Genomic DNA, 12,680 nt, shown 5'->3' with positions numbered 1-12,680 from the left:
GCTCCCCCAGCAGGCTGGGCCTATATCAGCAGAACTATGGGATGTTTCAGGGTCACCTGAGCCATCCCTAACTATAAGCTTTAATGGATAGGAAAGTTCAGAGAGACAGGAAGCAGGGGGCAGAGAGAGGGGGAACAACATGCAGCACAGGGCCAGCTGCAGCGAGGACTATAGCCTCTGTACATGGGGCGCCTGCTCAGCCCACTACGCCACAAACCACCCCTGTTTTATTATTTATTTTATTTTGTAAAAGTCTGCTGCTCACAGGCTTTTATTTTGTAAAAGTCTGCTGCTGTCTGCTGTGGAACAGGAAAAGAAAGTAATCAGCAAATCCACCAAACCTGGAGAAGGGTACGGAACTTTTACTCTGAATTAATTTTTCAATTCTGCGTGCAGAATCATGCGATTAATTAGATTAAAAATTTTAATCGTTGCCCAGCCTTAATTATTTGGTTAATTATTCTTTCTTTTGATGTTTTTATTTGCGTTATTACTACTCGTAGTTTTTCAACCAAGCTGTTCTTTGCCATCAACAGTTGGTTGGACCTTTTTGGAGTTGGGGGGGGGGCATGGGAGAATTTTCTCAGCAATAAAGTGATGAGTTACAAGCAGAACCAGTTTTTCACTCCTTTACGCTGCAAACTGTAGATTAACGAGACGGCAACAGTCGATTAATCATCTTTATTTTTACAGTCAGAGGAAGCATCGGGCTGTTTAATCAGAGTAAACGCAGTCGCTTCACCTGCTCTGCTCGCCGCTCAGGAAGAGCAAAGATACAAATATAGGAGTCCAGTGAGTTCAAAATGAGGTCATGTGACCTCTGACGGAGTCTGTTCCCTCCTCGAGATGAAGGCGAGCTGCAGGCAGCAGGGCGCCGCTGATTGGTCAGCCGCTGCGGTGTCAGAGCTCACTCAGGTGGACGACCGTGATGGTGATGTCATCGCGGTACCTGCGGGCCAGGTCCGTCGGCAGGCTCAGCATCTTGGCCAGGCGGTTGGGGGCCACCGCTCCGTAGCCGTCGTCTCCCAGCGTGTGGCGCAGCAGGTGGGTGGCGGCGTTCTGGTCCTCCAGCACCGACAGGACGCGGCCCCTCCTCTCCAACAGGAGGCGCTGCAGGCCACCGAGCGTCATGTCCTCGCTGGGAACGATGGGTCTCTGCTGCTGAAGACCTGCGTCACAAAGCCCCAACACATGATCAGAATCCACTTCCTCAACCTGACCGCCAGGCAGGATTTACAAAAAGTGTAATAACACGAGGACTCTGCGTGCAATAACTGCCAGGCTGACACTTAAAGGGACAGTTCGCCTCTTCTGACATGAAGCTGTGTAACATTCCATATCAGCAGCATCATTTCTGAACATCTTACCCCCTGCTGCGTCCTGTGAGCAGAGTTCCAGCCTCGTTTTGGTGTTGATGAAGGTAGTCCGGCTAGTTGGCTGGGATTTAAAAAATAAAGCGTTTTGCTTCTCAGAACAATATGCGTTCAACAGAGTAATACATTTGCATCACAAAATCGTCCTCCAGAAAAAGTCAGACCTCACAATCGCTTGGCCCTATTTTCTCTCCCTGCGTATCACTGCCTGCTGTGATATGAGTGATGCAGCAGAAAGTGTTGTTCACATGGATTAAAATTTATCTCATTACACTTAATATAAGACACAACTGCCTAACAAGTACCATTTCAGCCAGATATAGGGACTTGTTTTAACACAATACATCTTGAATATCTTGTTAAGTGAAAAAGTTTTAGTTTGAGAAAAGTTGTTTTGAGTCATATTTCACATGAAACAAACTTTTTTTTTTTTCAATTGAAGAGGTTTTTAAGGTAATTTCAAGACCCCTTTAACTCAAAAGTCCTAAATATCATTTTATTTCAAGAAATCTTGACAAGCCGATTTTCACTAGTTCCATTGGCAGATTTTTTTGCTTATTTCAAGCAAAAAGTGTCTTTTAACGTCTGTACGAAGGGAGAGAAAATAGGGCCAAGCGATTGTGAGCTCTGACTTTTTCCTGGAGAACCATTTTGTGATGCAAATGTATTACTCTGTTGAACGCATATTGTTCTGAGAAGCAAAACGCTTTATTTTTTAAACCCCAGCCAACTAGCCGGACTACCTTCATCAACACCAAAACGAGGCTGGAACTCTGCTCACAGGACGCAGCAGGGGGTAAGAAGATGTTCATACATGATGTTGCTGATATGGGATGTTACACAGCTTCATGTCAGAAGAGGCGAACTGTCCCTTTAAGCCTTGTTTCCACTCTGCAGTCTGATACGGGTCGGGTCGCTTTGGGGTCAGCTCATTTAAAATAAAGCTAAATGCTAAAAGCTATACACTACTTTAGGATTCATTTTTGGATTTTGCGTACAAATGCGATTAATCGTGATTAATCAGGGAAATCATGTGATTAATTAGATTAAACATTTTAATCGTTGCCCAGCCCTAGAATGAAAAGTATGGTGTTGACCTGCTCTGTATGAAAAGTGCCCTGAGAGATGTGCACTCATATTGAAATAAATCTACATTCTGAAGCAACCCGTGTATTTTAGAAAACTACACTGAATTATAAGGCTTAACAGAAGATCGCGCTATTGTAGACTTAAGGCCGAGTTATACTTCTTTTAACTGCCCTTGCGCTTTCTTCTTGCGCGTGTGTTAATGGCTCGAGACGTTTATGCTTATTTAGCTTTGCCGGCACTTGCGTGTGCTTCTTGGCAATTCACCGCCAGGACAGGAGGTGGTAGATAGTGGCTTGCGTCTTTTTTTTTTTTTTCACGTTGCGTGAAGTTTAGAAAATTGAGGTGACACACAGAAGCACGCAAGGGGGGGCTTGCAACCGCGCAAGGCCTTGCGTTTCTTCTTGCGTCTGGCTTTGCCTCTTGCGTTACCGACTATAAACCAGGCTTTAACATGTAAGGTTAGAATTACATGATTTTAATAATGGGTCGTGATCTAAAGTGGGCCCATCTGAGGCATGAAACTCCAGGGCAAGGGTGTAAGTTACCATAGGAACAACTCTTCCAAAGTTTGGGAAAGACGGAGTTGTCCCTACCAATATTTTTGATAATATTCTAATAAAAACGTTTTTTTACATAATGCATTAAATATAATATTTTTCCCAAACTCATTCGTACTATTAAGCAATTGATTTGAAGCAAACTATTTTTCCGACGTGCCCTCTCATCGCAATGTTCAGTGTAACCTGAAAAGCAACAAGGTTAGATATGCTGCCATTTGGTCGGCTGAAGGGTTGCTGGGAAGCGTCCCGACCTTCTCCTACTACTCCTACTAACTTTTTGAGTTAGTATGCGAGATTGAGTGAGCGAGAAGTTCCTGGATGCATACTAGATTCTCTGAAATGTTGGGTATGCATCATGAGGTCATGACGCATTCTCAAACTACCCAAGATGCAACGTAACGTGACGTCTAGCTAGCTACAACGAGGGTAGGTTCACTTCCTGTTTTCAAAACAAAAGCACCAATTGTATCGTAAAGGCTTTCCCTATGATAAAAGGCAACAGGTATTTTGTGAAAATAACAGGAAGTGCGTTGCTCACTGCGGCTAGCTTTAGTAGCGCCGAATTCGTGGGAACAAAATTGTAAACAGCTGGTATTTTGTCAGGTTTTCAACACGTTGGGGATCTAAACGACTACTTTCTCACCTGAAAATGTTTCAAATGTTCCTAAGTTTACAGAGTTTAGAGCTTAAGGGAAATCAGCTTCAGGCCGGCTGATTTCGGCTCGGGCAGGAGCGAAATGCATTGTGGGTAAACGCTCTGCATACTGTCTGATCGATGAGTATGCAGTATGGAAGTATGTGGTATGTAGTATGCAGTATGTAGTATGTAGTATGCAGTATGTAGTTTGCAGTATGTAGTATGCAGTATGTAGTATGTAGTATGCATTATGGAAGTATGTAGTATGTAGTATGGAAGCAAGTAGTATGCAGTATGGAAGTATGTAGTATGCAGTATGTAGTATGTAGTATGTAGTATGTAGTATGTAGTATGGAAGTATGTAGTATGTAGTATGTAGAATGGAAGTAAGCACTATGGAAGTATGTAGTATGCAGTATGTAGTATGTAGTATCCGGTTTCAAACACAGCCGATGTCTCTGACCTGCCAGCTGTTCCCCAACCAGCTGGACCACCCTCTGTCGGTGCATCAGCTCCCACAGTCCGTCTGTCGCCAGGACCACAAACTTGTCTGCGGGCCTGATGAGGTGCCGCGTGACCTCCGGCTCGGCGCTCAGGTAAGGAGGGGTCAGGTAGTGTGGCGGCAGCGTCCGGACCGCCTCGTTGACCGCGGACAGGACGTCTGGTCTGGTTTCGTACACTCGGCTCAGCATCTCTGCCTTCCATTTGAAGCGGACGTCTCCGAACGCCCTGAAGGGCAGCAGCAGACCCAGGAGGCGGTCGTGCCGGACCACCGTCCTCTGCTCCGAGGACGGGTGCTCTCCCAGAATCCTTTGGAGCTCGTCTGGGTTTTCAGCGTTGTGGTCGTTGGTGAGGCTGACCGCCGTCCAACTCCCGTCCGCCTCCTGAACTCCCAGGATGGCCCGGCTGTCGCCAAGGTTGGCCACGTGAAGGACGCCGTTGGAGACGTGGATGACGCAGGCGGTGGAGCCGGACAGCGCCACCCGGAGGGGGGAGGAAAATGGCAAGCCCTCCCCAGGAAGGGACGCCCGTCTGTGGACAGAGAAATTGAAACATCTGGAGGTTTCAGACGGCGAAACCAAACATTTCTCTACCAACACAGGAGGCGGAACGGATCCTACAAACTGGACCTGCAGGTTCCAAAGGGTTCCAAAGGGTTCCAATGGGTCCCAATGGGTTCCAATGGGTTCCAATGGGTCCCAAGGGGTTCCAATGGATTCCAAAGGGTCCCAAAGGGTTCCAAAGGGTTCCAATGGGTTCCAATGGATTCCAATGGGTTCCAATGGGTCCCAAGGGGTTCCAATGGGTTCCAATGGGTTCCAAAGGGTTCCAAAGGGTTCCAATGGGTCCCAAAGGGTTCCAAAGGGTTCCATTGGGTTCCAAAGGGTTCCAAAGGGTCCCAATGGACCCGCAGGACCAGAACTGAGAGCACAGACCTGGGTGAGGACAGGGACAGGTGGACCTGGGCCTCCACCGACAGGTCGTAGTCAAGGCGCCGGAAAGCGCTGACCAGCGCTGAGGTCACTCTGTCGTCCTGCAGCCAATCAGAGAAGAGAGAGGAAATTATGTCACCACATGTGAAACATACAAAAATACTGGGGGGGGGGGGTGTTTGGAGGTTTGGGTCTCTATCGTTCTGGTGTGTGTGGTTTTGGGTATCTGGTTCTGGTATTTAGAGGTTTGGGTGTCTCTGGTTCTGGTATTTAGAGGTTTGGGTGTCTCTGGTTCTGGTGTGTGTGGGTTTTGGGTCTATCTGGTTCTGGTGTGTGTGGTTTTGGGTCTCTGGTTCTGGTATTTGAAGGTTTGGGTCTCTCTGGTTCTGGTGTGTGTGGGTTTGGAACACCTGGTTACCTCATCCTCGCCGCTCTCCTCGCCCTCCTCGCCGTCCTCCAGCCTCTCCTGCCAGTAGTTCCGGAGGCTCTGGAAGGAGATGGCCGACCCGTCGAGGCCGGTGTGGTCCTGGGGATATTTGTGCCACTCCAGCATTGGCGGCACCGCCCGCTCCTCCTCCACGGCGCTCTCCAGCTCCCGCAGCGTCCTCAGTGGCAGCATCGCCACGGTGACGTAGTAGAAGAGCCTCTGGTTGATGGCGTGTGCACACGCTGGACCTGCGTGACCGTCGAACACGCCGAACAGGACACCGCCGCGGCCCGGCAGGCAGGTGGCGCTGCTCCGGCGGTCCTCGCAAGGGTGGTTAGACGGCAGCATGTTGCTATGGAAACCCAGGACACCGTGGGAGGCGGGGCTTCGTAGGAAGGTGTGGCTGTACTCGTTGGCCTGGAAACAGATGACGAACCTGATGGCGTCTGTAGATCAAACTCTGACACTTTGAAAGTTTTTCGTTCTCACCTTTAAGATCCGGTTCACCTGAGCTGAGCCCATCTGCCCCCCCTCCTGTCCCACCTGGAACCTTCGCTCAATGCCTGATGGGTAATGGAGTCTGGGGAGCTCAGGCGGAGGGGGACAGGCGGGCAGGGAGCGCCGCTGCTGGAGCCCAAACCTGCAGCGCTCTCCGATGGTTCCGGTCCGTCCCAACATGGCCGCTGGGCAGAACCAGAGGAAGGAAGCCTGAGAGTGATGAGCAGAAACATCAGAAATACCCGAAATTATCTTTTTAAAGTCCAAACATGCAGAACCGTTCAGAGCCTTCAGTTATCAGGCCCCTCTCTGTGGAACCAGCTGCCAGTTTGGGAGGCAGAGCCTTCAGTTATCAGGCCCCTCTCTGTGGAACCAGCTGCCAGTTTGGGAGGCAGAGCCTTCAGTTATCAGGCCCCTCTCTGTGGAACCAGCTGCCAGTTTGGGAGGCAGAGCCTTCAGTTATCAGGCCCCTCTCTGAGGAACCAGCTACCAGTTTGGGAGGCAGAGCCTTCAGTTATCAGGCCCCTCTCTCTGGATCCAGCTGCCAGTTTGGGAGGCAGAGCCTTCAGTTATCAGGCCCCTCTCTGTGGAACCAGCTGTTTAATTTCTACCAGCTCTCTCCCTCCATCTCTTGTTCCGTCTGTCAGATGTTTAGTCGCTCTTCTTCCTTCTTTAGCAATAATGGTACATTTAACAAATTTAGTCTTTTTGTAGTTTTGGAGGCGAGGTTATCTGAACCGGAATCTCGGCTCCACACCATTGCAGTCACCCAATAGCTAACCAGGTCCCTGTAGCCAGTGTGGAGCCACCTAGAGTAGCTAATCCCGTTAGCTGTGGCTTCACGTTAGCCTATTTAAAACTGCTGGACTGACATTCATCTCTTTGTCTTTGAATATTTATTTGTTTTTCCATATTTTAGATTTTTATTTTCCCCAGTTTGTTTCTTTATCCTCATCTTGTTACAGTTTCCTGCACCTGCTCTGTCGGAGCTCTTTGTAACCTGTTTTTAACCTGTAACCAAAGCTGCTGCTGAAATAAACATATTATTAGTGTTATTATTATCATTTAGAACAACCTGTTTTTAACCTTTAAAAGCTTCTGTTGAAATAAACGTATTATTACTGTTATTATTATCATTTAGAACAACCTGTTTTTAACAGAGAGCTGATGAAGTCACCGTCATTATTAACCCCTTAACGCCTGAATTTATATATCTGTATATAAAAAAATGTTTTGTGTGTGTTTTAGCCTTTAAGTAGATGGTAAATAATGCTGAGATTATTAATTTCACTTTTGCACAAAAAATAAATAGAAATTTTGGTATGTTGCAAATTTGCAACAACAGGCATAATGGTCAATAATAAGATAACAACAACAACCTGTTGCAGATTTTATATAAATCTGCAACTCCGTCGCTTTGCGGTCCCACTAGAAACAAGTGCTTGTCGAAGGTTCCTAGGTCCGTAGTGAATATGAACTAACCGGCATTGGGGGAATAAAGATGCTATCTCAGCTGGTTGATTGATTCAAACGGTTTGTAGCATATATGCGACAATAAGCGTTAAGGGGTTAACCCTGTCCCAGTTTCCTGCACCACCGTGCACACACATGGTCTGAGGACAGGTAACGTGCACATGCTCTTCCTCTGTAAACACGGTTCATCTGGTCCTGGTCACCTGACCATCTGCCTCACCTGGAAGCTCGACTCTCTTTGTTTGACTTTTGTTGGGGAAACGAAGGCCGAGTGTTTAAATGGACCCAACAGAACCGAACCAGCAGAGGTTGGTCTGAGCTCTATGCAACACTCACCTGTGGCGTTCAGCTGTGGCGTTCCCCTGTGGCGTTCCCCTGTGGCGTTCACCTGTGGCGTTCCCCTGTGGCGTTCACCTGTGGCGTTCCCCTGTGGCGTTCCCCTGTGGCGTTCCCCTGTGGCGTTCACCTGTGGCGTTCCCCTGTGGCGTTCCCCTGTGGCGTTCACCTGTGGCGTTCACCTGTGGCGTTCCCCTGTGGCGTTCCCCTGTGGCGTTCAACTGTGGCGTTCACCCGGCTGTAGACTGTGCAGCTGCCCGTCCTCCTCCTTTAACGCCGGCTGATCTCAGAACACACGTTGGGACTGTTTGCTGGAGCCGCCTACTTCCTGGTTCCTTCTGTTTTCAGGCAGGAATCATTCACACTCTGACCTTTGGTTGCTCCAGTTTGTCAGTAATCGGTCACCTATAAACCTGAGTCACGGCTCATTTTGACCCACTTTTCTCTCCAGCGCTGCTTCAGCTCATTGAGGTCTGCAGCTTTGGTTTCTGCACAGCTCTCTGAAGGTCCCACCACAGCATCTCAGTCAGGCTGAGGTCTGGACTCTGACTGGACCGTTGCAACACTTAGATTTTTATTTATTTAGTCATTTATTATTATTATTATTATTATTAGTTAGTAGTAGTATTTTTTTATTAGAATTGGTATTATTATTGTTGTTGTTAATATACATATATATTATATTAATGATATATTAATATATCATTGTAAATATTAATAATATAATATAATGCTCACGTGGGCAATGACAGTGAGACCTGGAAGGGCGTGATTGGGAGGAACGGCCCCCCCGATCTGAATCAGAGTGGTGTTTTGTTATTGGACTTCTGTGCTCGTCACGGACTGTCCATAACGAACACCATGTTCAGGCATAAGGGTGTCCATATGTGCACTTGGCACCAGGACACCCTAGGCCGCAGCTCGATGACCGACTTTGTTGTATCGTCGGACTTGCGGCCGCATGTCCTGGACACTCGGGTGAAGAGAGGGGCGGAGCTGTCAACTGATCACCACCTGGTGGTGCGTTGGCTCCGCTGGTGGGGGAGGAAGCCGGTCAGACCTGGCAGGCCCAAACGTATTGTGAGGGTCTGTTGGGAACAGCTGGCGGAATCCCCTGTAAGGAGGAGTTTCAACTCCCACCTCCGGCAGAGCTTCAACCATGTCCCGGGGGAGGTGGAGGACATTGAGCCCGAATGGGACATGTTCCGTGCCTCCATCGTTGAGGCGGCCGACCGGAGCTGTGGCCGCAAGGTGGTCGGTGCCTGTCGTGGCGGCAACCCCCGAACCCGCTGGTGGACACCAGTGGTGAGGGAAGCCATCAAGCTGAAGAAGGAGTCCTATCGGGCCTTTTTGGCCAGTGGGACTCTGGAAGCAGCTGATGGGTACCGACAGGCCAAGCGGAACGCAGCCTCGGCGGTTGCTGAGGCAAAAACTCGGGCTTGGGAGGAGTTCGGGGAGGCCATGGAGAACGACTTCCGGACGGCCTCGAGGAGATTCTGGTCCACCATCCGGCGGCTCAGGGGGGGGAAGCGGTGCACCGTCAACACCGTGTATGGTGAGGGCGGGGCTCTGCTGACTTCAACTAGGGACGTCGTGAGTCGGTGGGGGGAATACTTCGAGGGCCTCCTCAATCCTACCTTTAAAAAGGGGGACCGGAGGGTGTGTTCCAACTATAGGGGGATCACACTCCTCAGCCTCCCTGGTAAGGTCTATTTGGGGGTACTGGAGAGGAGGATCCATCGGATAGTCGAATCTCGGATTCAGGAGGTGCAGTGTGGTTTTCGTCCTGGCCGTGGAACAGTGGACCAGCTCTATACCCTCCGCAGGATCCTGGAGGGAGCATGGGAGTTCGCCCAACCGGTCTACATGTGTTTTGTGGACTTGGAGAAGGCGTTCGACCGTGTCCCTCGGGGACTCTTGTGGGGGGTGCTCTGGGAGTATGGAGTGCCGGACTCCTTGATACGGGCTGTTCGGTCTCTGTATGACCGGTGTCAGAGTTTGGTCCGCATTACCGGCAGTAAGTCGGACATGTTTCCTGTGAGGGTTGGACTCCATCAGGGCTGCCATTCTGTTCATAATTAAAAAATAAATAAATAAATTGTATTCATCCCAAGGTACAATTGACCAGGAGGACATAGATAAGTTCTTGTCACAGGCACACCTGCCAACCCAGTCCGAGGAAAAACAAAAAAAAAACAGGGGGAGATGTCACATTAGAAGAGGTTCAGCAAGCTATTAAAAAAATGAGCTCTGGGACGTCCACTGGGGATGATGGACATAGACAGATGTTTATAAGGAATTTGTGGACCGAACAGCACCAAGGTTAGAAATAGTGTTCAGGGATGCAATTGAAAGTGGCCAAATGCCAGAAAGTATGCAATCGGCTGTAATTACTCTGATACATAAAAAGGTAAGAATGCGCAGCAATATGGAAGCTATTGCCCGGTGTCTCTAAATGTAGATGCAAAAATATTGGCCACGATATTGGATATAAGGCTAGAGGCGCACCTGCCCAGTCTTATTCATCTGGACCAAGTTGGTTTTATTAGAGGAAGGTCATCTGCAGATAAAGTTAGGAGATTACTTCATTTAATTTGGCAAGTAAGAAATAACCCTGAACCTGTGGTCGCTTTCTCTCTCGACGCTGAGAAGGCGTTTGAAAGAGTGGAATGGGGATATTTGTTTAGGACACTATTTAGGTTCGGATTAGGCTCCTCATTTATAAAATGGATTAGACTTCTATACTGTAACCCCAAGGCCTCAGTGTTAACAAATGGAAGAATGTCCCCACATTTCCTCCTTCACCGGGGTACAAGGCAGGGTTGTCCGCTGAGCCCCCTAATTTTTGCATTGGCGTTGGAACCCTTAGCAGCTGCCATTAGAAATTACACAAATATCAAAGGTATCCAAGCTGGAAAGATGGAACACAAATTACTTTTGTATGCGGATGACATTTTGCTACTGACCACAAATCCGGAAACAGCTGTCCCTCAGATTCTGTCTGTGATTGATACCTTCTCTCATATCTCAGGTTACAAAATAAATTGGGGAAAATCAGAAGCAATGCCCCTCTCTAGACTGTGTCCACCAAGTATTAGACAGAATTGGCAGTTTAAATGGCTTCCTTCAGGTCTAATGTATTTAGGGATAAAGCTTCCACCAGGTTTAAAAGATATAATGACAGAAAACATTCTCCCCGAGCTTTTGAAAATCGAGAGCACCCTACAAAACTGGGCTAAATTAGGGTTATCTCTGCTGGGAAAAATAAACATTCTTAAAATGATGGTTGTTCCACAGATTAACTATATCATACACCTACTACCCATGAGCTTCCCTCTTACACTACTTAAACTAGCTGTGTGCTGCAAATAGCCTATGTGCTGCAAAGGAGGACGGAGGTCTCAACCTGCCAAGAGTGGACTGGTACCACTATGCCATTTCTCTTAATCAGATGGCCAAAATATATACTGCAGAGGACCAAGCTCCGGGTTGGGTCTTGATTGAAAAAGAACTTACTGAGCCAATCCCGTTACAGGCTTTTATTTCACAAATTGAGGGAGAAATTCCATATAGGAACCCACTGTTGTTGTTTGCAAGGGAAACCTGGCAAGCATCACATCGTCTTATATAGACTAAACCCTTTTTTTTACTAGAAGGTCATCCCTTTGGCATAACAAACTATTGAAAGTGGGAAAAAAAACTCTCTATTGGAAGTCCTGGATTGAAGCAGGGATTAGTTATATTGGAGATGTTTTTGAAGGGGACAATTTTATGTCTTTTACACAAATTGCAACAAAATACAGAATCCCAAAACGAGACTTTTGGAAATATCTGCAATTAAGAAGCTGTGAAATGTCTGCACAACGAAAACTTCCCTTGTTACCTCAAACTGAGTTACAAAAACTAGTCCAGAGCAACCAGGGGACTAGGGGTGGGGCATCTAGATATTACAGTCTTATGAGACGATCCCACCCACCAAAATTTGAGGGTCTCAAGAGAGCGTGGGATGAGGATCTAACTACGGAGAAGTGGGAGGAAATAACCGGATCCTGGTATAAGACATCTAAAGAAATACAGATCCGCTTAATTACATATAAAATCACACATAGGCTTTATTGGACTCCTTGTAAGATGGCGAGACTAAAGCTCTGTGAATCCGACTTGTGCTGGAGATGTGAGACGACTAAGGGAACACTTTTACACATGTTGTATGAATGTGAAATGATACAAAACCTTTGGGAAAATGCAATATTGTTCATCAACAAAGTGTTCAAGACAAACTTATCTCAGAGCCCCGCCCAGTGTATTTTGGGCATAATAACAGAGGGAACAGACTTATCATTCCAGCAAACTTTATGGTGTAGATTGGCCCTTACTACAGGGTGCAGGGTTGTTCTAAGACACTGGAAAACCAAAAATATTACACCATTTAAAGAGTGGTTAGGAGAAATGAACAAAAGCTACGAGCAACTGATTTTCAGGCAGAACAATAAGGAGATATTCATGAAACTATGGGGTCCCTTCATAAGTGTTGGGCGAGATGGTTGATTGGTGGGGCAATGTTGTCCTAACTGTGACAAAAGTCTGATTTGTTGTCGGATGGTGACTGTGAGAGTGAGGGAGCCAGGTGAGATGCTGGAGATGTTAACCCTGTGTATGTAGATGTATGTAATCATTTTTATGTTTGGATTAGTTTATGTAAGCATTTTTTAGCGAGTAATGTTTTGTGTGTGGGTTGTTTTTTTTTTGTTTGTTTGTTTTTTTTGTTTTTTTTCTCATGTTATGTTGTTTTATTCTTGTCATTGTTCATGTATGTTGTTCCTTTTGTTGTACCGTTGAAAAGCAATAAAAAAG

At 47.2% G+C, this 12,680-nt stretch overlaps 1 protein-coding gene across 1 annotated transcript; it reads right to left on the bottom strand.

The window, feature by feature from the left end:
• Window positions 1-900: 900 nt before the first annotated feature.
• LOC142377976 (pyruvate dehydrogenase [acetyl-transferring]-phosphatase 1, mitochondrial-like) lies at window positions 901-6,041 on the bottom strand. Its single transcript, XM_075462311.1, has 5 exons — window positions 6,009-6,041; window positions 5,511-5,936; window positions 5,114-5,193; window positions 4,123-4,691; window positions 901-1,169 (listed from the first exon to the last, which is right to left on the bottom strand). Exons 1-5 carry the CDS (start codon window positions 6,039-6,041, stop codon window positions 901-903), a joined length of 1,377 nt encoding a protein of 458 aa, XP_075318426.1.
• Window positions 6,042-12,680: the final 6,639 nt, after the last annotated feature.

This window comes from Odontesthes bonariensis, chromosome 3 (genome assembly GCF_027942865.1).
Source record: "Odontesthes bonariensis isolate fOdoBon6 chromosome 3, fOdoBon6.hap1, whole genome shotgun sequence".
Lineage (NCBI taxonomy): Eukaryota > Metazoa > Chordata > Actinopteri > Atheriniformes > Atherinopsidae > Odontesthes > Odontesthes bonariensis.
This window is presented reverse-complemented; position numbering and strand designations above follow the sequence as displayed.

Excerpts from the sequence above, each read along its gene's own strand:
- LOC142377976 (XM_075462311.1), bottom strand. The coding sequence starts at position 6,041 with ATGGGCTCAGCTCAGGTGAACCGGATCTTAAAG. Across the intron at positions 5,194-5,510 it reads AGGAGAGCGGCGAGGATGAG|GACGACAGAGTGACCTCAGC; the intron begins GTAACCAGGTGT and ends GATTGGCTGCAG. Across the intron at positions 4,692-5,113 it reads GTGGAGGCCCAGGTCCACCT|ACGGGCGTCCCTTCCTGGGG; the intron begins GTCCCTGTCCTC and ends CTCTGTCCACAG.